At 50.1% G+C, this 23,500-nt stretch overlaps 1 protein-coding gene across 1 annotated transcript; it reads left to right on the top strand.

The window, feature by feature from the left end:
- Positions 1 to 560: 560 nt before the first annotated feature.
- Positions 561 to 20,847, top strand: DLST (dihydrolipoamide S-succinyltransferase). Its single transcript, XM_034768518.1, has 15 exons — positions 561 to 717; positions 7,164 to 7,197; positions 8,709 to 8,757; positions 9,929 to 9,984; positions 10,414 to 10,488; positions 10,913 to 10,968; positions 11,933 to 12,044; positions 12,708 to 12,863; positions 13,185 to 13,270; positions 14,112 to 14,209; positions 16,200 to 16,330; positions 16,983 to 17,056; positions 17,815 to 17,898; positions 18,890 to 19,057; positions 19,699 to 20,847. The coding sequence occupies exons 1-15, from the start codon at positions 649 to 651 to the stop codon at positions 19,831 to 19,833; spliced, it is 1,383 nt and encodes a 460-aa protein (XP_034624409.1). The 5' UTR covers positions 561 to 648; the 3' UTR covers positions 19,834 to 20,847.
- The last annotated feature ends 2,653 nt before the right edge of the window (positions 20,848 to 23,500 follow it).

The raw sequence follows: 23,500 nt of genomic DNA, 5'->3' as shown, positions 1-23,500 counted from the left end.
CCATCAGGACCCTGCACTCCCCTCTATCAAACCCTCCCATCCCACTTCTGACACCAGCCTTGTGAGAACTCGGCTGGATAGGGATGACTGGGGTGGGGGAGGGTCGGGTATATTATCCATTCGGCATCCCCCACACACCCTGCAGGTGTCACTCCGCTTCCTGTGTACTTTGGAGCAGGGACCTTGTCTATACAGCACCCAGCACCAGGGATCCTGGCCTGAGCACGGCTCTGCCCATCACTGCCATGCAACCAATAACAGGACGGTCCAGCACCACCTTAGGGGACCCCTCAGGGTGGTTCAGTCCCCACACCCCTCATGTCTCCTCGGGGTGGTTCAGTCCCCACGCTCCCCACATCGTCTCGAGGTGGTTCAGCCCCCACCCCCACATGTCCCCTCGGTGTGGTTCACGTCTCCCGCCAAACCCTTCTGCTCCCACCAGCTTAGCCCCCCCTGGTTCAGTCGTGCTCCCCACTTAGGGTAATTCAGTTTCTCTCCCCTCCGGCTCCGTGGTTGGTACATTCCCCTAGTGCCCCCCTCTTCAGCTGCACCCGCGGTTGGTCCGCCCCGGCCCGCTTCCGGCCTGCGCCGGGCCTGGTTCCGGTGTCCGCCCTCCGGCTCCTCCTGTCCGTTGCCGCTGTCGCCGCGATGCTGCTATTGTCCCGGTCCCGCGGTCTGAGCAGGGCGCTCGGCCGCTCGCTCTGCGCCCTCCGGCAGGTACCGCCCGGGGGGGCGCCCAGGGAGGAAGAGGGAGGGACGGACGGACGGACGGGCAGCAGCAGCAGCGCCAAGGGCACCGGGACGCGGTGTCACCCCCGTGCTGGGCCGCCTCCTGGAGAAACCCCTGTGCCCGCTCCCCCGCGCCACCCCGGCCCGCCCCCATCGGCCGCTCCCCGTGGGACCCCCGCGAGCTTCCTGCTGTGCGCCCCGCCAGCCTCCGGGGAACGTGACCCGCAACCCCTCCCCTGCTGGGGCTCCTGCCAGGGTCACTGCGGACAAGGAGCCGGCGGGGGCGGGGCGGGGGCAAATCTCTCGTGGGGTCTGTCGGTGGACCGGGCTGGCGTGGGGAGTGGTAGCTGGGGGAAGCCCCAACCCCGGGGCCTGCCAATCTAAAGGACTCCTGAATGGCCAGGGGTATCTGAGTGCAGGCCCATCAGGGTGGGGCTGGTGGAGTTGGTCCTGAGCATAGCCACAGGCTGCACCGTTTGGGCTAGCAGGGCCACGTCAACCCCAACCTGACAGGGAGTTGAGAGGGCAGATGCAGGGTAGGCTGACACCATCGGTGTGGCTCATATCGGGAACAGGCAGCCGTTACAAGCTGTGAGTGCTGGAGGAGCCTTCTGAGATGGAGTTACAGGGACAGTCTCTTGTTCACAGGGGCAGTGCTGCTGTCAGGTCATCCTCCATTAAATAAATAGAAAGGCACAGCCCATGCAACTAAACATTTTTGTAGCTGTCTGATACCAGGATGTTTTTTATACCCACTCATATCTTGCTCTCCTAATACATATTCCCTTTAGTACACAGGTATCTCCCCTTCTTGTATCAGCTCTCTATCCGGTTTCTGTGTCTTGTCTTGGTATTGTTACTCTAGAGATGCTAGTAATTTCTACAGCACCTTAGGTGTTCATAAAACTTTACAGGCACACAAGGACTGATCTCTGCTCCAAAAGCAGTGTTGTGGGAAGATTTTTTAAGGTAGGAGAAGTTGGCAAAATATAAGTGGAAGTGTGGCAAAAGACAAGGAGTGGCAGTTGGATACCCCAGTAATGGGTGAATAGCTAGGGAAGAGAGATGATAGCAAGGACAAGGTGTTCGTACTTGATGTAGAATGAGCCAGGAAGTCAGTAAATGGGGGATGTGTTTGGGGTGGGAGGTTATCAGGGCATTGGGCAAGGAACATAATTTTGTAATTATTCCCTGTAAAGGGAAATCCTGTTTTACTAATCTATTAGAGTTCTTGGAAGGGGTCAACAAACATGGACAAGGGGCATCCAGTGGACATAGTGTACTTAAATTTCCAGAAAGCCTTTGACAAGGTCCCTCACCAAAAGCTCTTACGTAAGTTAAGTTGTCATGTGATAAGAGGGAAGATCCTTTCGTGGATTGAGAACTGGTTAAAAGACAGGGAACAAAGGGTAGGAATAAATGGTAAATTTTCAGAATGGAGAGGGGTAACTAGTGGTGTTCCCCAAGGGTCAGTCCTAGAACCAGTCCTATTCAACTTATTCATAAATGATCTGGAGAAAGGGGTAAACAGTGAGGTGGCAAAGCTTGCAGACGATACTAAATTGCTCAAGATAGTTAAGACCAAAGCAGACTGTGAAGAACTTCAAAAAGATCTCACAAAACTAAGTGATTGAGCAACAAAATGGCAAATGAAATTTAATGTTGATAAATGTAAAGTAATTCACATGGGGAAAAAATAACCCCAACTATACATACAATCTGATGGGGGCTAATTTAGCTACAACTGATCAGGAAAGAGATCTTGAAGTCATTGTGGATAGTTCTCTGAAGACGTCCATGTAGTGTTCAGCAGCAGTCAAAAAAGCAAACAGGATGTTAGGAATCATTAAAAAAGGGATAGAAAATAAGGCGGAGAATATCTTATTGCCCTGATATAAATCCATGGTACGCACACATCTTGAATACTGCGTACAGATGGTCTCATCTCAAAAAAGGTATACTGGCATTAGAAAAAGTTCAGAAAAGGGCAACTAAAATTATTAGGGGTTTGGAACGGGTCCCATATGAGGAGAGATTAAAGAGGCTAAGACTTTTCAGCTAGGAAAAGAGGTAACTAAGGGGGGATGTGATAGAGGTATATTAAATCATGAGTAGTGTGGAGAAAGTGAATAAGGAAAAGTTATTTACTTGTTCCCATAATATAAGAATTAGGGGCCACCAAATGAAATTAATGGGCAACAGGTTTAAAACAAATAAAAGGAAGTTTTTCTTCACACAGCGCACAGTCAACCTGTGGAACTCCTTGCCTGAGGAGGTTGTGAAGGCTAGTACTATAACGGGGTTTAAAAGAGAACAAGATAAATTCATGGAGGTTAAGTCCATTAATGGCTATTAGCCAGGATGGGTAAGGAATGGTGTCCCTAGCCTCTGTTTGTCAGAGGGTGGAGATGGATGGCAGGAGAGAGATCACTTGATCACTACCTGTTAGATTCACTCCTTCTGGGGCAGCTGGCATTGGCCACGGTCGGTAGACAGGATACTGGGCTGGATGGTTTGATCCAGTATGGCCAGTCTTATGTTCTTATGCTCAGTGTGTTGAATATAGTGGAGAGGGAAGAAAGCCAGGGAGGTGGTGATCATCCAGGCAAGAGAGAATAGGGACATAGACAAAGAGTTTTGACATTGGGAGTAAGGAGGAAGAAGCAGATTTTGAAAATGCGGAGGGAGATGCACCAGGATTTGATGGAAGTCTAATGGGAGGAGAGGAAGACAGAAGCCTCAGGGCTGTGGGCTTGAGTGACTGGAGGATAGGGGAGTGGTCAGCAGGAATAGAGGAAGGGGGAAGGAAGAGAGGTTTGGGTTTTGACATGAGGAAGAAAGGATGTGTGGAAAGAGAACTTGAAGAGACAAGCAACACTATGGGGTTGGAGAAAAGAGAGATGAGTTGCCAGCATAGGAATCATGGGAACATACAAGTGGTGAGAGAGAGGAAGAAGAGAAGGGCATTGACCACTGCCACTTGGGCACAACAGTGAAGAGAACCACCACTTATGGAGTGGTTGAGCAGGTAGGGCCCCAGAAGCCCACAGAGGAGAGGGTCTTAAGAAAGATGGTGTAGTCTACAGCACTGAAGGCAGCAGAATTCAAGGTGAATGAGACCTTTGGATTCATCCAGAAAAAGGCCATAAATAAGTTAGTGGAGAGGTTGGCAATTGCATGGGTGGGGAGTTAGAGAACAGGTCAAGCTGCCAGTTTGGTAACAATATCTTCCATCTGCTCAGCGTTACTGTCGGCATCTCATCTCAGCATCCATCTTTTTCTCTACCTAACTAATGCTACACCTCTACCCCGATATAACGCTGTCCTCGGGAGCCAAAAAATCTTACTGCGTTATAGGTGAAACTGCGTTATATTGAACTTGCTTTGATCTGCCCGAGTGCGCAGCCCCGCCCCCCCGGAGCACTGCTTTACCGCGTTATATCCAATTCGTGTTATATTGGGGCGCGTTATATCGGGGTAAAGGTGTATGTGTAATTACTGACTATTGAAACCAGTGAGTAAAGTGGAAGACCTGGATGCATCTCTTGTTTGCAGCAATGGGTTGTGCTGGCCCTGCCTGTTAGTGCAGCAATCATTTCTGCTGTAAGCAGCTTTTCCACCAGTTCCTATGTGTGGGCTGCAGTCTTTTCCACAGGGCTGATTGCTGCTTCGCTGGTCCCTCTCTTCTATGATCTCCCCGTCATGCCACTTCCAAAGCTGTCAAGCCCTTAGATTCAGTTTAATGCAAGTTCCACTTGGGGCCATGAAACTGGCTTTGCCTGGCGTGGTTCTGTTTTCTCAAGGCTCTTATCTGAACTGGCTCTTGTTTCCAGGATAGAAATAAGGAGACTGTAGAGGGAATTTGCAGACACACAGCATGCCCACAGCCATCTTGGGGTTTATGTATTCCATAGAGTGGGGGTTCAAATGTGCTGTGATGGATGGCAGTTCCATAAAGGGTAGGATGCAGGAGATGGGCCTCTGGTGTCAGATTGATTCCATCATGTTGAATGGTCCTGAGAAGTTATGTGGAGTTAGGGAAAGATTAAATAAATTGATAGCTTGGTCTGGGGAGGTATTAGTCAAATTTTTGTTAGTGGTTCACTCTTCCATGTTAAGGCTGGTTCTCTTAAGAGATCCATTGTGCTAAGGTCAGCTTGCTAGACCTAAAGCTCTTGCTTCCTGTTCAGGCTCCTACTTTCCTGTGAAGGGTGTGCCAGCATTAGTTGTTCGGTCAGACATTAATGCCAAGTGTCCCTGAGAGTAGATGCGGTCCCAGCAGATTTATTCTGGAAATGGGATGTTGCCCGTTAATGACTCCCCTGCCAAACACCCTCTATAAGCTAGTTGTTCTAGAACACCACCCCTAAGGGGTAGAAGCAAGAAAGCCCTAAGGAACACAATGCAGTGTATACAGACCCTCAACATCTTGAATCAGAATGTCTTCCCACCTGTCTCCTCTGTCTTTACACAATGCGTGGTCAACCTGTAGAACTTGTTGCCAGAGGATGTTGTGAAGGCCAAAACTATAATGGGGATGAAAAAAGAATTAGATACGTTTATGGAGGATAGGTCCATCAGTGGCTATTAGCCAAGATGGTCAGGGATGCAGCCCCATGCTCTGGTGTCCCTAGCATCTGACTTCCAGAAGCTGGGACTGAATGATGGGATGGATCATTTGAGGATTGCCTGTTCTGTTCATTTCCTCTGAAGCACCTGGCATTGGCCACTGCCAGAAAATAGGATACTGGGCTAGATGGTCCAGTGGTCTGACCCAGAATGGCTGTTCTGATATTCTCCCCTTCACTATAAGGCCCTCTGCCTCTTCTCTTACAGAAGACTTCAGTTCTTTAGGGTAGGGTGGTCCAGCTACACTAGAGCATTTTAGAATTTCCCTGGGCATAACAGCAGCTCTTAGAACACACAAAGACTCCGCTCCCATGGAAAGTACCATCTGTGGATTTTGTTTTCCACAACCACCCATTATAGCATGAGTTTCCCAAAGTCTATGCTTGTAGTGAGCTGGATCCTAGCAGCGCAGGGTCTCTGCAGGCACACATAGGAGTCTGGTGCTCCTACAGAATCCGGGACAACACGACCTGTTTCTCTACAAAAATGCTTTTGGGGACGCTAGGATTATCCCTGCCACGAAGTACCCAAGAGAGGCATCAGGGACAGAAGGGAGCTCACTTTGCTCAGTATATTCAATATTTATATAAATGTTTAGGGAGCCGTGTAACATGAGATTGTAAATCCATAAGGGAGTACTCGTGACTAAACTGTGAAAGCCGCAGAGCTCCAGTCACCAAAATTTCAGACTGAGTTTCCTTGTATTACATTCTGCCAGTTTTTCACAGTATAAAATGTTCCATTTATATTCCATCTTCTACAAAGTGTCAATTCCAGTGGACTCTGGTGCATCTGTAACATCTCATCAATCCTGGCAGTTTGTGTTATCGGATCTATAAGAATTTTCAGAAATACGTCTATGTGAGACATAACGCCCAGGAGTCAGTGCCCAGTTATAGCTGATATCATGTGTCTTGCTGAGGTTGAAGGCAGATTTCATCTGCAAACTCTCCTCTCCCTCAGAAGTTGAGATTTAACTGAAATAGGATTCTTTCATTTCCTGCCTTGACTAATGAGAAGTGATGCTTTGTCGTGTCCCACCCCAGAACTGTGGTGGTTGAAGTGATCCTTGTGTATAGTTTGTAGGAGTTCTGGTGTGCTTCAGCTTGGAAGGTGCTATCTGAATATGAGTTACAATACGTAATAGGGCATGGATCTTGTATGACTGCACCTTGAAATTTGTTTTTGTTTTTAAAATAAGGTTGATCTGAGTTAAGAACATTTTTGATGAGTTCCTGGGGATTAAATGGAAGGTTACAAAGTGGGAGATCCTGGCACCAGTGAAGTCATTGGGAGTTTTGCCTTTGACTTCAGTGGTGCCAGAATTTCACCCAAAGGTCACTTAACTAAAAATTTTAAAAAAGGAAACCAGTTGGAGCTGTTGAGGCTGTGGGAGCCAACAGTTTGGAGCTGCAATTCTAACTTTGCTACAAGTTGCCTTAATGTGTAATGGCAAATCTGAGGTGCCTGGGGCTTTCTGGAACCTGTTCCTTATTCAATGACTGTGGGCATCCCTTTTCAAGGACACAATAGCAGGAGATGCAGGTGGAAGCCAAGGAATCTGAGTTTAATGTCTTGCTTCCCAGACCCTTTTCTATGGAAAAAGGTGTCAGAGTATTTGAAAGATTCTTATAGACTAGAGTGTGCTGCAATGCAGTAACATGCTCACATAGTGGGACATATGACCTGTCTCCCACCTATTGGTTCAGGTTATAGCCCAGAATCCTGGGAAAAACATAGTAACCTCGGGAGCTTCTTCTTCCTGTTGTTTGCAAGTCTGATAGTGTCCCTCTTCTCTCTGACAGGGGAACTGTAATCTGGGGAGACGCTCTCTGTCCGGTGAGTCTTACACTTGGGATTAACAACTTGTATTTTATTTCATTTCATAACTGCATAGACAAAGGGAAGCGAAACTAACCAGAGCTGCTGATAGAAATAAACTGGAGCTATCAGAGTCAAATATATCCTCAAAAATCATCATAAAGCCAAACAGTTGGTTACAAATTAAATCAGAAGCAAAACAAGTTGTGTTTCTACAGGTGTCTGAGTTAGTATAAATGATAATCAGTCCATTCAGCTAAATTGAAGATTCCCAAAGGCAACAGAGAAATTGAGTGTAACTCCTAAATAAGCTCATTGGAGATAATGGTGCTTTGATTTTAGAGTTTACAGTACATTTTTTTTCAGACTCTAGTGTGAATGAGTCCCTCAGAGCTCTTCCTGAAGGCCTGAACTGGATCCCAAAGTGCTCTTGCTCTGGACTACATAGTCCATGTCCACCCTTCCATTTTTCCAGTTCTGCTTTGACCAACAGTTAAAACTGCTCAGCGTCTACAGTCGTAAACCCCAAGCTTTTGATCTTTAAAGGGAATATGTATTTTAGCAGGGAACAGAATGTCAGAGTTGCAACTTACCTCCTCAGAATCATTTTCCAGTGAAATGATCTCTTCCTTCTGCACTTGCATAGCTCTGAGGAAATCAGTATGTTCTCAGATTACTATGCCAAGCCTCCTTAATCTGAGATCAGGCCAGAATCTTAATTACCCGGTATCTCAGGAGAGGCAAAGGTCAGGATTAGAAGTATATGATAAAGGTTGCTTAGTCTCCATCCTGAAACCAGAGAGCATATGAACATGGTGGAGCCTACAGGGTTTAAGAAATGCTGAGAAATTATTCAGGAGGGAACAACCTTCCTCTCCAGTGCTTTTTCAGAAAGGAATTTTCTTTATGGGAGATTCTCCCTGTCTATGCTTCTCACAGGGCCACAGGCTTTCCTGTGGGTGCCTCTTGGGGATCAAGGGGCTCTTGTCCTATCCTTATTTGGAGCCCCCTGTTTCTAATACCAACATGTATGAAGTTTTAGCAGTGCCCAGGGAAGGTCTTTGCCAGGGAGTATTTGGTTTGGTTTCTCTCTCTAGTTGGCCATTTTCTAAATTCTGTGGCTCTGGGACATCTGCTGGTTTATATCCTGCCCTTTAAAAATGATCCAACGGCGCTTAGATCCCAGAGCAGGAGTGTTTTTTCTTTTGTTAGAAATCTAAATGATAACAAAGCTGCTGTTATGCGCTGACAGGCTCTGAGTGGGGCAGCTGATGTAGAGGGGCCTCTGTACAGCCTCCAACTGCACCCTGTCCCAGCTGCAGCCCCACATTCAATCAGGATGGGCAGCAATGGCATGGGGCCTTCTTTAGGCTCTGTTAACATCTGAATAGATTCCACTGAGCATGCTTGGAAGGGTCTCTTTGCGTTGGTTCTAACCTTATAAACCCTCCCCTTTGTGGTGGGTGTATGGCTGGGTAGGTGCCTATAGGATAATGAGGTTTTCAGTTGAAGTGGTTTCTACCTTGCAGGTGTATCTCGGAGCCAGGGGCTGGCTTACACCAACAGCAGCAAGCTTGTGTAAGTATCCATGGAAAAGCTAAGGCCTGCTGCAGCATGTCAAGGGGAGGGGCTGCTCTAGCCCTGGTATCTGGTGGTGTCTGCTCTAATTGTCATCAACCCCTCTGCACATCCTAGGGGCTCAGAGCTAGTCTCAGGAAATTCGTGCGCTCTGGCTTTATGGGCCAGGAATAGAGAATGTTACCTAAATATGTGCTGGTTGGATCTGAATATTGGGACGTGGAAGGGATGACAAGAATGAAGAGATCAATGGTGAGGGGGAGAGGATGATTCATGTATCCACCTGTTCATGTTCTCACTAATACTGTGCCTATCACTGTGATATTTAGTGGTGGCCTCCCAGCAGGGACCTACTGGAAGCACAGCGACACAGATTCTCCTTGAGGAGAAGTGGGATGGTTCTGGAGCAAGTGATGCGAGGGCAAGGCCTGCACTGCTGGGGTGGTCGTGGTACTTCTCCCAGACACGGCATGCCTCCCTCCCCTGGGAGCCCACAGCATTACCCACTGGGCCATGTGTACTGAATTTCTGTGGCCTGCTTTACAAGAATTGTGGTAGTGCTAGAGGATGTTTGCTCTTGCTTCCCAAATGTATTAGCTCTTGCTGAGAATGATACTTCTGTGGCATCTCTTTAGAGCACTTGGGATGCCTGGCTTCCCTTGAAGGGGGTGTCAGAAGTGTCTGACTGGCTTTCTGTGATAGTGTCAGTCTTGAAGCACCCCTTGTAGTGCTGATGCTCCTAAATTAGAGACAAACAAATCACTATTGCACTAGCCAAGGGTATGGGATTGGACTTTGGGTCAGCTCTTTGGCAGGTTCTGAAGCCCCAAGACTTCTGTCTACTGACTTTTTTAACACAGCCATTACTGGGGTACATGCTTGGAATCAAATTCTGTACATGCCTGTTGTCCCTGAACTTCTTGGCTCCCCAAAGGTAGCAGGCTGCTGAGTTTCCTTTGGGTGCCTAGCAGGGTTACTACAGCATAAACCAATAAGTAAATGCCCCTTGGAGCAACTGTGTATGCATCGTCAGGGCAGCTGAGTGGCCTTCGGATCAATTGGAGCAAGCCAGTGTAAACTCTGCACCTCACTCAGCTGTTCTTGGGAGGCCTGGGCTGACCACACCATAGGCTTTTTCATTCAGTGTTCATCTCTCTCTCTGTTTCTCCAGGATAAACACCTCCAGTGTCTTCTCCGTCCGTTACTTCAGAATCACAGCAGTGTGCAGTAAGTAGCTAAGAACCAGGAACCAGTGGGGCTAATTGGTCTGCTCCCCTCTGACTGGAGTGCACGTGGCCCTGAGCCACAACTGAGTCCACCTTTCCACTCTTGGTCTATGCCTGCTTCACTCTATCCTCCATGGGTGAGTGGTGGGGGTTGGGTTTGTGCTTTCGGCCCTATTGTAGTGTGTGGCTTTCTTGTGTTGGGTGTTTCTGGTACTATGTGACTTCTTGTCCATGGGAGAAGCTCTTTTCTGTGTGATTTGCTGTCAAAAAGTGTGGTGTTGCTCATCTTCCTCACTTCATCTGACAATCACTGGGCTGCCCCTTTCCAGGCAATTCCCAGTGGCCAAAATGGAGAGGTGTTTGAGTGTGTGCACTGAGCTCTGAATATGTGTGCCAGGCTCTCTCTCTCTCTCTCCCCCCCCTCCCACAGGGAATGACGTGATTACAATTAACACACCAGCATTTGCAGAATCAGTCACAGAGGGAGATGTCAGGTGGGAGAAAGGTAAGAAGTTGCCCCCTCCCCATTGACTTTGCATTGCTGTTGCATTTTTTCCATGTTTCCATGGGGCAGCCCTGGGCACAGTTTGTAGCTGGTTGGCTGAAGTGCTGCTTCTTAACACCTTTCAGCCTGGGCAGGATGAGGCAGCAGTGTGATAACTACACTTTCCATTGGGGCAAAGACCTCTTGGCACTATCACTGCCTGTCTAAGGACCATTCTGTCCATGGTGTAGAAGGATGAGACTGGAGAGATACCTGAACTAGGATCAGGAAGACCCTGAATGTGCAGTAGATCTCTTCAGCTTCACCCAAAAGAGGTCGTGCAAGTCTAGTGTGAAAATTCTGGATTACTGGGAGACTGTGCTGTGGGTTGGAAGGGGAGGCCAGAGCACAGCTTCCTGCTCACAGTGGTTCTTATGTTGTTCAGCTGTTGGAGAGACAGTGGCAGAGGACGAAGTGGTGTGTGAGATTGAAACAGACAAGGTAGGAGTGTTCTGTACTGGTCCCCTTCTGCTTCCTTTCCTGGGTGTGTGTTCCACAAGACTGCAGGCCCTGCCTGTGCCCCTGTTCCTTTCACAGTTTAAAACCTTCAGTTCTTTAGTATAAATGCTGACTGTATCTTAAATTAGTGAAATCCTTGCTAGTTTCTCTTCTCTCCGGTCATTTGATGGTGCTGGGGGCTGTCATTTTACTGATACTTCCCATCAGGGACTCCAGTCTACATAGCAGGACTCAGGAAATCTTCTTCTATTTAAATACAGGAGAAATCAGAGACTGTGTAGGGTAAGTTCAGATCTTAGAAAAATGGCTAGTTTAAGTGTGTCACTTGGGCTCTTAAATTACCCAGAATAATTTTTAAAAGAATTTTCCTCAAACTATTTTCTTTTAAAGTGCTTGCTTGCCCCTGAATCCATGAGAGCTGTGTTTCCTGTGTCATTGCCAGGCAGGCAGCTTGCTGTACTTCCTCCCCATTTCATGCTGTACCCTCTCTAATGGGGCAGGTGGATCAGGCTGTTATGTTGCTGGCTTCTTTTAAAGGCTCAAAATCGCAGCAGTTTTTTGTTTTTTTTTTAAAGGTGAGATGGTGCCTGTGCAAAAGGGGCAATGCGAAGCTCTGGTTCCCCTCGTGGTTTGAAATCTGGGGCACAGGACATCTCCCTTCATGCCCCCTGCTAGAGGCAAGGGTCTCCTACTGGGGGGAGGGATAGCTCAGTGGTTTGAGCATTGGCCTGCTAAACCCAGGGTTGTGAGTTCAATCCTTGAGGGGGCCACTTAGGGATCTGGGGCAAAATCAGTACTTGGTCCTGCTAGTGAAGGCAGGGGGCTGGACTCGATAACCTTTCAGGGTCCCTTCCAGTTCTAGGAGACAGGTATATCTCCATATATTTACTTGGATATCTGTTCACTTTCAATGGTCGGGGGGATTTCACTCCTCTTCTTTTTGCAGACATCAGTGCAGGTTCCATCCCCGGCAGCTGGCGTGATTGAAGCCCTTCTAGTACCTGATGGGGGGAAAGTGGAAGGAGGGACCCCTCTGTTCAAACTCAGGAAAAGTGGAGGTAAGTCAGGAACATGTATTTAGTCCAGGGGTAGAGTGTGAGAATGTGCAGTGACACTTTGAGGTGCAAGTTGCATTGTGAAGGGGATAGGATAGTATCATGGTCATTCTCTGAAGTGATGTCCCCTCCTGGGTTCTCCAGTGGGAGAGAGTGGAAATGGAGAAGGGCAACAGGGTCCTGTGTTGTATGTGCATAAGCTGGAGATTAGTAGACTCTAGGTGGAAAGGAGAATAAATGGAGAGAGAATACATTTATACGGTAAGGATCAGTCTCCTGCAGACGCATAAGTAGTTACTGTCTCCCCTGTCTTTTAATACAAAACTAAGAACACTCAGTTAGGTTAAAAGAAGCAAATTTAAATAGGATGAAAACATAATTAGCTTGTGGAACTCTCTGCCCTGTGGTACAAGGAACCTCTGAGCATTACTGTACCATAAATATTTGAGGCCTCAGCTTCAGCCTGGGATCCACTTAGTTGTTCCTGAGCTGAAAGGAGCATCTTCTAGGTTTTTATAACACTGAAATGCACTCCGAGAATCCGGAAAGGTGAATGTTGATAACTGGCCAGACGCAGGCCTGTGAGGGCGGGTGAGAGCCTGGACATGGCTGTCTCATGTTCCAGACTGCAGCTGCACTTACAATTATTATTCATTTGTCTTTCAGATGCTCCCGCCAAGGCCAAACCCACAGTGGCCCCTCCTGCAGCAGCCCCTGCACCTGAGCCTGTGGCTGCTGCCGTTGCTCCCCCTGCAGAGCCAATCCCCACTACGATGCCTCCAGTGCCCCCTGTGTCAACACAGCCCATCGATACCAAACCTGGTGAGGCTGCAGCCTTGTTCAGTCCTCTTTTTGCAAACCCTGCCTTTCAGTGGGAGAGGAAATAAAGTTAAGGGCAGCAAAGCAATCTTGAAGTTTGAGATGGAAGCTTCTCTGCTTTGCTGCCCTGTAAGCTCCAGGCCTGAGATCTCCAGTCAGCCTGGAGCCTGCTCTCCCCATAATCACAAGCCATGGTTCACTCCTTACATATCCTGTTGATTGAACACGGGGCTTGGAGGGGCCTATAATCAAGCTGTTATTGGCAGGGGCCTGGCTAACCCTGTTTTAAGATCCCATCTTGACATATGTATTCTCTGCTCTCAGTGTCTGCGGTGAAGCCGACTGCAGCTCCAGTGGCAGCTCCTGGTGTGGAGCCAGGAGCCAGCAAAGGTGCCAGATCAGAACATAGGGTAAGGTTCAGGGGACCAGGGCTTCTCAAAGTGCCTTCATTGCAGGGTAACAGAGGCGAGGACCTTTCTCTGGAGTAAACCTTGAGGAGCCTATCTAAACTGTCTGGGTATGATCATGCCCAGGTGCGTTGGGAGGAGAGTGTTCACACACAGATCAATTAGGGGCTGTAGTGGCTGGGTAAATGCTCTGGCCCAGGTGCTCCGTAGCGGCTAGGCAGTTTTGAGGGTGAGGTTTAAGGAAGGGCCTTCTCTCAACTACCTTGGGGGCAAGGGCTTCTAGTTAGGAAAAGGGAGTCTCAAGCTATGATGTGTCGCTACTAGGTAATGACTGGTTTTGTGCTGCCCAAGTGTCCTCAGCAGAGATCAGGCAATGCTGCTGCCGCCAGGGCCGTAGGTGTGAAACCTCAAGGGAATGTGGCAGAGCTGCTCACACAATAACGTCTCGGGAACGCTGGTCTGTGGCTTTCTCTGCAGGCTGCTGTTCTCACGCTAGCCCACCCACCAGCTCTGCCCCAGGAACTTTCCCTTCAGCAGAGCTTCAGGGGGGTGCAGATCTGGGCCACATTCTGCCTTTGTCATGATTCAGTTCTGTTTTTCAATCAAACCATTTCCTGAGCTAGGAAGCCTCTTTAGTGAGCTTGTGGCAGCTCTCTGGGCCCACTGCACTGCTGGTAATGGGTCCACCGCACCCTGCCCAGAGTGATCAAGTAAACAGCTCACCCCAAGGCACAGGCTGCTAATCATCAGGAGGAAAGACTGAGGGCCCTGTGGTTTTCCTCTGCCCATCTCCCCTTTCTATTAACCCCATGGCTGCTCTTGCTCACTGTCTCTTCAATTTCAGGTGAAAATGAACAGGATGCGTCAGCGCATTGCTCAGCGCCTGAAAGAGGCTCAAAATACGTGTGCCATGCTGACCACCTTCAATGAGATTGATATGAGGTGAGGACCATGCTCTCTCCTCTGCCCTAGCAAGGTGGGGCCTCTCCCTCATTGTACCCAAACCAGCAGCAAGTGTCGCTGGTCACGCTTTTTGGGCAGGCTGGGGCAGTGTTACTTTGGGGCTCCTGTGGTCAGGTTTCTCATTGACTCCTCTGGGCAGCTTCCTCCAGGCCATCCTGATGTCCCAGGATGAGGTCTGTAGTTCATTCAAGGTCCTTGGGACTCCATGGGGTCTCTGCTTCTCAGAAGTAACAGGAGCAACCTGGCTTCTCTTCTGTGAAGCTCTTGGTTGAGGACTGGGTAGTTCTGAGATGGAAAAAGCTGGAGCAGCCTGTGTTCTGGCTACTGGCGATATGAAGACAGTCTCCTGCTTCCTCTTAACCCTTAAGGTGACTGCTGGGGAGACTGGAATGTGAGTTGCTTCAGGACAGGTAAGGTCCAAGTAGCTCACCTTACAGATGTGGGCATCCCCCCAGCTGTGTCCTGCACAGTGCGCAGACCTGGCAGTCTCGTAGAGCAGCTTTCCAAGATGGTCAGCATCCCTTTCCTATCTCTTTCGATCGGTGGGGTTCTCTTGACTTGCACCGAGTGCTTGTGGGCCGACCACACTAATGGGTTTGGAGGGTGGGCAGCTTAGATTTCAGTGCATTAAGGGAAATTGTGCCCAAATTGAATTGTCCTGTGAAATCCTACTCTGCTTCTTAAGACAAAACATGTAAATATTTGGGGCTCAGAACGATAAGGTTGGCAAAATAGTCTTGATTGGAGGGGAAGTGCTGCAGCTTTATCTCCTCTCCGAGGCTAATCGAGGTGTCGCTTTACGCTAGCCTCGGGCTCTTGTTGCAGCCAGTAATCTGGTTTGGATTGATTGCCCTTCTAGCTGTATGCCCTGCTGCCGACTCGCAAGGGCCTACACTGAGGCCTCCTGCTCCCCACTGGGGCTCAGCGTCTGAAAGGAGGAAGCCATAATGAGCCGGTTTCTCAGCAGACCTCCTCCTCGCTTCTGCAGCCCTTGTGTCTTGGGAGGCGCTAATGACTTTGGGCAGTAATCCTAGCTCTAAACAAGGTTAGGTGCAGGAAAACAAACATTCTAATCCCATTGAGCCCTGACCCACCTCCTGCTAAAACTGCCTCTTCAAAGAGGCATGGTCTGTGGAGGGGGCAGGGCAGGGGGTACAATTCCAAAGTAGGTCTTAGCCCAGCATGGGCAGAGCTCAGGCTATGCTGCTCAGTGCAGTGTGTGTAACTGGTCTCTATTCCAGTCAATGGGAGTGAGGGGACTAGGTATTTCCAGGATGGGCAGAGCAGACACTGCTCGGTGCTCAGGCCATCTCTGTGGCATTTTGGGAAGGCCTCTCGCTGTGGGGATCAAAATATCACGTGCATACAGCCTGTCAGCACCAAGCAAGAGGGCCAGGTCTTGGAGCAGCAACATGTGGCTAGGGCCCCAGAAACCAGCACTGACGCTCCTTTTGCCTGCTTCACTGCTGAGTCTTCTCTGTCCCTTCCCCCTTGGCACTCCGTGCTGTCTCGCCTCCCATCCCCACAGCAATTGCAGGGTAGCCGCTGGAGAATGAGCACACAGTTCACCTGTACCCACTGCCCAAAGCACCAGACACTGGATAGTGGTTGTGACGCCAGAGATTCAGCTCTCTGTAACACCAACCCTGGAGCTCTGACAGATCTGGGGCACAGCACATTCCTGCCAGGCAGTGCATCCTTGGAACTGCAGCAGATTCGTCTGGGTTTGTTGGATTTGTGGCTCTGGAGGGATTCCTAAAGCAGCTTCTCTGACAGCAATCTTGAAACAAGCTAAAAGTTGCCCAGTCTGTTACTTGGGGCAGAATTTTTCAGCAGCTTTGGGATAGAACATTTGTTGTTGCAGGTTTGTTGACACAGGAAATCTGTAAGTTATGGAAGAAGTGAATAATCTCTTTTCCCCTTCACCCCTCCATTCCTGGTGGTAATGGTTGTCTGTTGTTTTTTGCAGTAACATCCAGGAGATGAGAGCCCGGCACAGAGACTCCTTCCAGAAGAAGCACAACCTGAAACTGGGCTTTATGTCAGCCTTTGTGAAAGCTGCAGCCTTTGCCTTGCAGGAGCAGCCCGTTGTGAATGCGGGTGTGTGTCCCAGTTGTGTGGAGACAAGGGGCTTCCTGAAGCATGTGGCTAAGCCTATAGAGAGCTAAAGGCTCCAGAGATCCACATGTGAAAGGTGGGGAAGAGGGAGAGGCTGTGACTACCTCTGGGCTGTAATTAGCCTAGCTGATTTCCCTTATGCAGGTAGGAGCCAGCATGCTGGGAAGGGCCCTTCATAGTGACCCCAGCAGGAGCTTTCAAGACTCTGACAGGGTGGGTGCCGTGTATATTAAGGTGCATCCCAACCCTGGGCTGCTCATTAGTAGAGGACATATCCTACTATATTTCACTGGAAAGGCTATTGTCTGGGGAGGGCAGGCCCTTAAGACGTGTCTCCTGGGGGATCAGTTGTACCTATGAAGGGAGAGGAACACATGGGGGAGGTATGGGTGTCCCAGGGGAGTGAGCTAATCCTAGCCAGTTCTCCATCTCTCCAGCCATCTTTACCTCTGTGCTGATGCTTCCCCAAAGAGGCAGTGGGGCTTAACCCTCCCCTGGCACTACATTTAAAAGCATAGAAGTTAGAGATGAGCAAGTTGTTGGTGGTCAGTGACTACTTCTGGCCCTTCATGACTGCAGAGCCCTGGCTCTTGGGCTTTCTCTGTGTAACTGTCTGTTTTCCTCTCTCTCCTAGTGATTGATGACACAACCAAAGAGATGGTGTACAGGGACTATGTGGATATCAGTGTTGCGGTGGCAACTCCCAGGGTATGCCCTGCGGGCTCTTTACTTGGCCCAGACGTCAGCCCATGTTCTGAAGGGGGGATACAATTAGCTGAGCAAACTGAGCCATGGCACTCTAGGGTGGCAGAAGCTACTCACGTGAAACGCCAATGCCCAACACTGTCTGGTCCTGCAGCGAGAGAGCTGCTGGCCACTGGCCCAGCTGGCAGGGGACATGGCCACCACAGCTCTTACGGGTTATTGGGAAAGTCCAAGTTGGTGAGACACCCCTTCCCCCCCCCCCCCCCCCCCCCGCGTCTTGGCCTCACTGATGTGGGCACACCAGGGAGTGGGGGAAGTGATGTGTCCTGGCTTTATGTTTAGAGACCAACCTTCAACCCACAGAGCAGTGCAGATAGCTGCCTCCCCTGCTGTACTGAACCGCTGTCGCTGTAAACCCTGGACAACACCCAGGTGGACACTGCCACTTCAGACCTAGTTGGCCCTGAGCAGGGGTGCTGCATGCATTCAAGGAGGGAGGAGAGGAGTTGCTCCCCAGGTCGGATGGTGGATCTGCTGTTTCTAGTTTGGGAGGCAGAATTTGCCTGACATTGAAGTTCTGGATTTGTGAGGGGAAGGAAAGTAAATGATGTGCTCTGCTCTTCATGCTCCCATCTCTCCTGTTCAGAAGGGCAGGTGGTTGAGTGTACCCCAGTGGTAACTTCCTTTGCCTGAGACCAGATTCCCCATGCACCTGTTTGCTGCTACATTTGACTCTGACTGGGCTCTTTGCTCCCTCACAGGGTCTCGTGGTCCCTGTCATCAGGAATGTAGAAACTATGAACTTTGCTGACATTGAGCGAACCATCAACGAGCTAGGGGAGAAGGTAACAGGAGATGGGACTGTAGGGGGGTGCTGGCCATGGCTTTCTGAGAGGGGTGCAGAAGGAAAGGAACGAGCAGCCAGCTCAATCCGTGGCAGAAGCAGCACTGATTTCTGGCAGGGACTGCTGGCCATGCACAAGTGGGTTCACGCTGTGTGAGGGTTTACCTTTGGTCCCTCTAACTTGCTGCTTGTCTTTAGGCATCTTCTGTGCATTGTACTAGCTGCCAGCCCTACCTGTGACCTCTTCTTGTGGGACAGATCCCTCTAAGTCTTTCCCTTTTAACTGAGACTCCCAAGCAGGCTTGGGGTCCTGCTGCCCCCCTGCTCCCGTTACCTCTCCTTTAGACCAAGGCTTGTTTATCTCTTCGGAGGCAGGTAATTCCCCAGCTGACAGGTTTATTGGAAATCAAGGCAAGAGAATCCTATCACAAATCAAATGGTGGAACTCAGTGAAAGTAAGGGATAAACCTTGTAAGTGCTCCTACTAGAGGAAAACAATAATAACCCACTCCTAACTTTAGTGACTGTCAGTCCCTTGTGGTCTGTCAGTGGTGCCATGGCTCTGATTCAGCTGAGACATGGAGCTGTTCAAACCATGGAACCATATCGAAAGTTCCAGTACAGCTCAGTGCCTCCTCTGTACAGTAGCGTACCACCACTGACTTATGAACTTATCACTGCCTCTAAGTCTGCATTCTCCCCTCCTCTCCACCCCGTGTGACTGTCTCTGTTGGCTGAGGTGGTGTCAGCATCTCACTAAACCCTAACATTAAAGGGACAGAGCCCATATTTTAAAGTAACCCCATCTAAACATCTACACTAGCTAATCTAAATTGGCAAGTGAAGTTCTTTCCATCACCTGTTGCTTGTGAGGAGTTTTCAGAAGAGGCCACACCCAACGAATGCAGTGAGTGAGGAGCTTTGCTCCTCTTTGGTGTCCTGGGTGCCTTCAGTCTGAGCTGCTTTCTAAGATCCTGTTCTTCTTGTTTCAGGCCCGAAAGAATGAGCTGGCCATTGAGGACATGGATGGGGGCACCTTCACAATCAGCAATGGAGGGGTCTTTGGGTCCCTCTTTGGGACGCCCATCATCAACCCTCCCCAGTCTGCCATATTGGGCATGCATGGCATCTTTGACAGGCCTGTTGCTGTTGGAGGCAAAGTAGGTTGAGCTGCATGGAAGGCTCCAAAGGGCTGTATTCAGTGTAGTTAAATGGGCAGAGGTGAGGGGTTCAGCAGCAGACGGGACCCTGGTTGTAGCTGCACCAGATGGAGTGGAGGAAGCCCTCCTAGAAGGCTTTCCTGTTGCAAAGTTACTTACTCAGAAGGACACAGTGGGTCCTGTAAAGGGTTCTAATGTTGGTGATGGTGCCAGTCCGTGGTGTTGGGGACCAGACAGGCCCTCACCCCTCCATGCTGGTGCAGTGGGTAGCAATGAAGAATGCAGTGGCTGGCAAAGGGATTTCCTAGATCCCCTTAATGCTGTTGGGAGAGGGTGCCTTCAGTCTCCATGCTAGACATCAGCTCCCCTCCTGAACGGCATTCCCTGTTACCTCGCACAACCCCACCCAGAGCTTGTGCTTAGTTAGTGCATGACAGAAGGAAGGTGCGGAACTGAGCCCTGTCAGCCTGCTGTTGTCTCTTCTCTCCTGAAGAAGCATATACCTTGCTGAGCAGGTGATCTTTTTACACTCCCTCCTTATCACGCAGGGCAGGAACAGCTAGGTCTTTCTCAAGTGGGATGGAAGCCAGTACAGGAGAGGCAGGGCTGAGCTCACCTGCTCCATTTCTCCTCCTCCTCAGGTCGAGGTGCGGCCCATGATGTATGTGGCGCTGACGTACGATCACCGGCTGATTGATGGCAGAGAGGCAGTGACTTTCCTGCGCAAGATCAAGGCTGTGGTGGAGGATCCCCGTGTGATGCTGCTGGGCCTCTAGAGCACAGTCTCAATCCCATACAACCCAACCAGGGCAGGGACGCAGCACCAGCAGGGGCAATATAGGGCATTCAGGAACCAGCAGGAGTTCATTCCAGTCTCCTCCCCTCCCCTGTGTCAGGAGGGGTCTTGGAGGGAACCCTGGGGTTAGCTCCTACCTCCTTTCCTGCTCTCTCTCTCGAGAGAGAGAGATGGTTCAGTTTCTCCCTTGGGCTGTTATCCATTGGGCAAACTACCAAATGGCCTAGGCTCTCCAGAACCACCTTTGTAGCCTCTTTCTCGCCTTCCCCTCCTTCCCCAGACAGCTGAGCACACCTCACCTCCAGCAGAAGCTGCCTGCTACTGCGCTAGGGTGGCCTTCCCCAGCGGCTCCTGTGCCAGTTCAAGTCTACTTCCAGCACTGGAAGGGAGGGAAAGGCTCTTGTGTCTCTGCCACTTGAAAACACCCCATTCTCATCCACCCCACAAAGCCAGCCTGGGATTCCCGGGGTGACTTTGTAGCAGTGTTTGATGGCACCCCTGCACTCCCCCCTGCTCTGGTGATCTCAGAGGCATGGACACTGCAAAGGCTGTCTGCTTCCCCTGCTGTCTCCTGCTCTTCAAACTAGCAGCTGAGGTGCAGCCATTAGAATTCAGGCACGTGTTTCCCTCCCTTCCCAGACAGGAAGGCAGAAATAGCCCCTCCCACCCTCTTCTGTGTTGAGGTTTGGTTCATTTTCTCTGGCCTAGTCTACATGGCGTGAATGTCTGATGTCTGGCAGGGCAGGGTCAGCAACCTCCACCAGGGGATGCAGCTCCATTCCCTGCTGGGCCCTAGGGGCCACCCCTGGGCTTAGGCCACTACCTGCCAGCAGTTAGTATAAGAAACACCCCCCACCCCACCCCGCAGCTGCCTTTGAATTACAGCCCAGTGTTGATGGGTGAAACCATCAGTTTCCTGTCTGCAATGGCCTGGCCTGCCCCCTGCTGTGAGACAGCTGGGCAAAGGGCCCCTGCATCCTAGCCCCAGACTGCTGGTGTGTGGGGGCATATCCTTAGTACATAGCGTGCACATGAAGCAGTGAGCGAGGGGCACTTGGAGTCCCTGCCGGGTCTATTATTCTCACCCTCTACACAATTTTGTAATTAAAGTATTTAACGCAATGGGTTTTAAAGACATAAACCAGGGAAATGATCTAATGGTGGGGTGTAGCGGGGTGGGAAAGGGGAGCAGCAGTGTGTACGTGCTGGCACTGGGTTTTGAATGTATGTCCCTGACTTGGTGCAAGAAACTAGCTGGAAGCACCATGGGAAGGGTAGTCCCCACAGAGGGAAATCTCGTGCTGGGCCCTGCACCAGGGCATTTGCCACCAGCGTGATGATGGAAGTTGAGGCAAGATTTTTCTGACTGCATTCTCTGCACCAGGTCCCTCTCATGGCCTTTTTTTGTCAAGGGAATAAATTCATTAACTCTGCAAGCCTGTTTTTGTCTGAGGGCTTAGATAGCTGTTGGGGAGGGGTATATAGCCTGGAGTGGCCTCCTCAGCTGGCCCCTTCGCTTGTCATGTAGGGGGGCTTCTCCGATCATCGCGTCAGGTGTGCAGCTCTATTTGCCTGTCTGTAGCAGCATCAACTCTTGTTTCTCATCATGCTATGGGTGTTAGCTTGACTATCTTTGCAGCGGTGGTGGGTTCAGAGCTGTGCCTGTTGTCTCTGCTATGGGAATGAGAAACACAGGTGGTAGTTTGGTTCCATGATTGTCTGTTAGGTGTCCAAGACTCCTGTTCAGTCAAACTCCAACTGGATAGGAACTTGCAGGGGGTTATGGTTGCAGTGTCATTTTAGTTTGCAAATGCAGGGGTCTGATGTAACAAAGAGAGATTATACCCTTCCTACTCTGTGGCACCGGGACCACTGCAGGTAGAAAACATCACTTTGACAGCCCAGTACTGGCAGGATATTGACAAATGAGGGCTGTGCGGAGCAGGGTCTCCAAAACAATGAGGGAGCTAAAGCTATTGGTTTTTGGGGAAAGACTGAGAAGTGAAGCTCTAGCGTGGCAGTGCCATTAATGTGTTCTTTGCAGAGTGCTCTCACTGAGCGGGTAGAGGAACATTTAGGTTTGCAGAGGAAGGTAGAATGAAGGTTAAAAGATAAAATGAAGAAATTAAAACCAGAAGCTGAATCTCAGACATGAGTCTGCCATGGTGTTACGTTCAAGGGCTAGGGCTTCTCCCTTGGGCGATAAACATTAGAAAACAGCTCCTGTCCATGGACTGCATCAGCCCTTGCTGGGGGGTGCTGGGTAGGTCCCTAACAGTTGCTTTTACTTGCCCGTTTCACAGCTCTGAGCATGGAACAACCTCTTCTACTACAGGATCCAATTGTATCTACAGCAATGGCACTAAGGAGAGGAAACAGGCACCTGGCTGTAGCCGAAAGCTCGCTGTGCTGCTGGGTCCTGTGAGTCAAGGCTGTTTTCTTTGGTGATGGGCTCTGGCTTGTCCAGACTCAGGAAAGCTCATGTTCATTTGGAAAAATAGCCATGAGGTACAAAATATTTCTCCTTGTACGTAAAGAAAAAAGAAGCTATTGTGCTATTGAATGGCTGCAGGGAGAGCCCCTGTGGAACTGAACTGCCCACCTGGTTATGTTATAAAATGTGTCGAATATCACAAGCCTGCTGTATGCACAGAGTTAAAAACACAAAAGGCAAACCCCACTTGTGGAGCTGAATCCTGGGAAAACATAGGCTCTGGACTGTGGCTGGAGGCTCAGTAAAGCCTTTGGACCAAGTGGAGAGTGAGTTCCAAAGGTGCCTCTCCCTCCCCCAAGTCATAAAACCTCAGGGCTGTGAGCTTGCCTGTTAGCTAATCTCATCTGCTCCTGTGATGGCTCAGTGGGTGAGAAATGTCTCCCAACTGCACACAAAACAAGTCTACTGTTTCCTTGCAGTGAACAAACCCACTTTGCAGCTGCTGGAGCTTTGCCACGGTCTCAGAGCAAAGGCCCATGCAGCATGCCCTGTAATCATCTTAAAATGCTACAGTGGCCCCGACTACAGGGGCAAGAGCTGAATCAGAGCAAAAGGGTCACAGCTGTCTTAACCAAATAATAGCTGCAAGGAGCAGGGCCGGCTCCAGGCACCAGCCCACCAAGCATGTGCTTGGGGCAGCACCTGGAGGGGGGGCGGCACAGCGCGGCGCTCCAGCCCAAGAGCGGGGCCACGACTGGGCTCGCCGCCCTCCCCGCAGCGCTCTGGCCGCTGGGGAGAGCGGAGCCCCGCCAGGCTCTCCGTCCTCCTCCCGGCGCGCTGGATGGTCGGGGAGAGCGGGCCTGTGGTCAGGCTCTGTGCCCTCCCCTGCTGCGCTCCGGGGGGAGGAGGGACGGCAAAAAAGCCAGAGCCGGCCCTGGCAAGGAGGCACTTTTGCCAATACTGGGCAGATGCAGCCAGCACCACCTCCAAACTCTAAGGGTTGTAGGTGGAAGGAGGATGAATCTCATGGATGAAGGTTAAAGTTTTCCTGTTTTACCCTTATGCTCGATTCTAATTATGGTGTCAGCTGTGTCTTGGCCAGATTAAGCCTGATACTCCATGCCTGTCCGGTGCCAGGAAGTGAAAACTGCAGCAGCTGTGGCTAATGCAAATACAACAGAGCAGTGTGGTATTAGCATTTCTGCCCATGTAC

This window comes from Trachemys scripta, chromosome 4 (assembly GCF_013100865.1).
Source record: "Trachemys scripta elegans isolate TJP31775 chromosome 4, CAS_Tse_1.0, whole genome shotgun sequence".
NCBI classification, from domain to species: Eukaryota; Metazoa; Chordata; order Testudines; family Emydidae; genus Trachemys; species Trachemys scripta.
The sequence above is the reverse complement of the archived record's forward strand: the minus strand, read 5'-3'. Positions and strand labels throughout refer to the sequence as shown.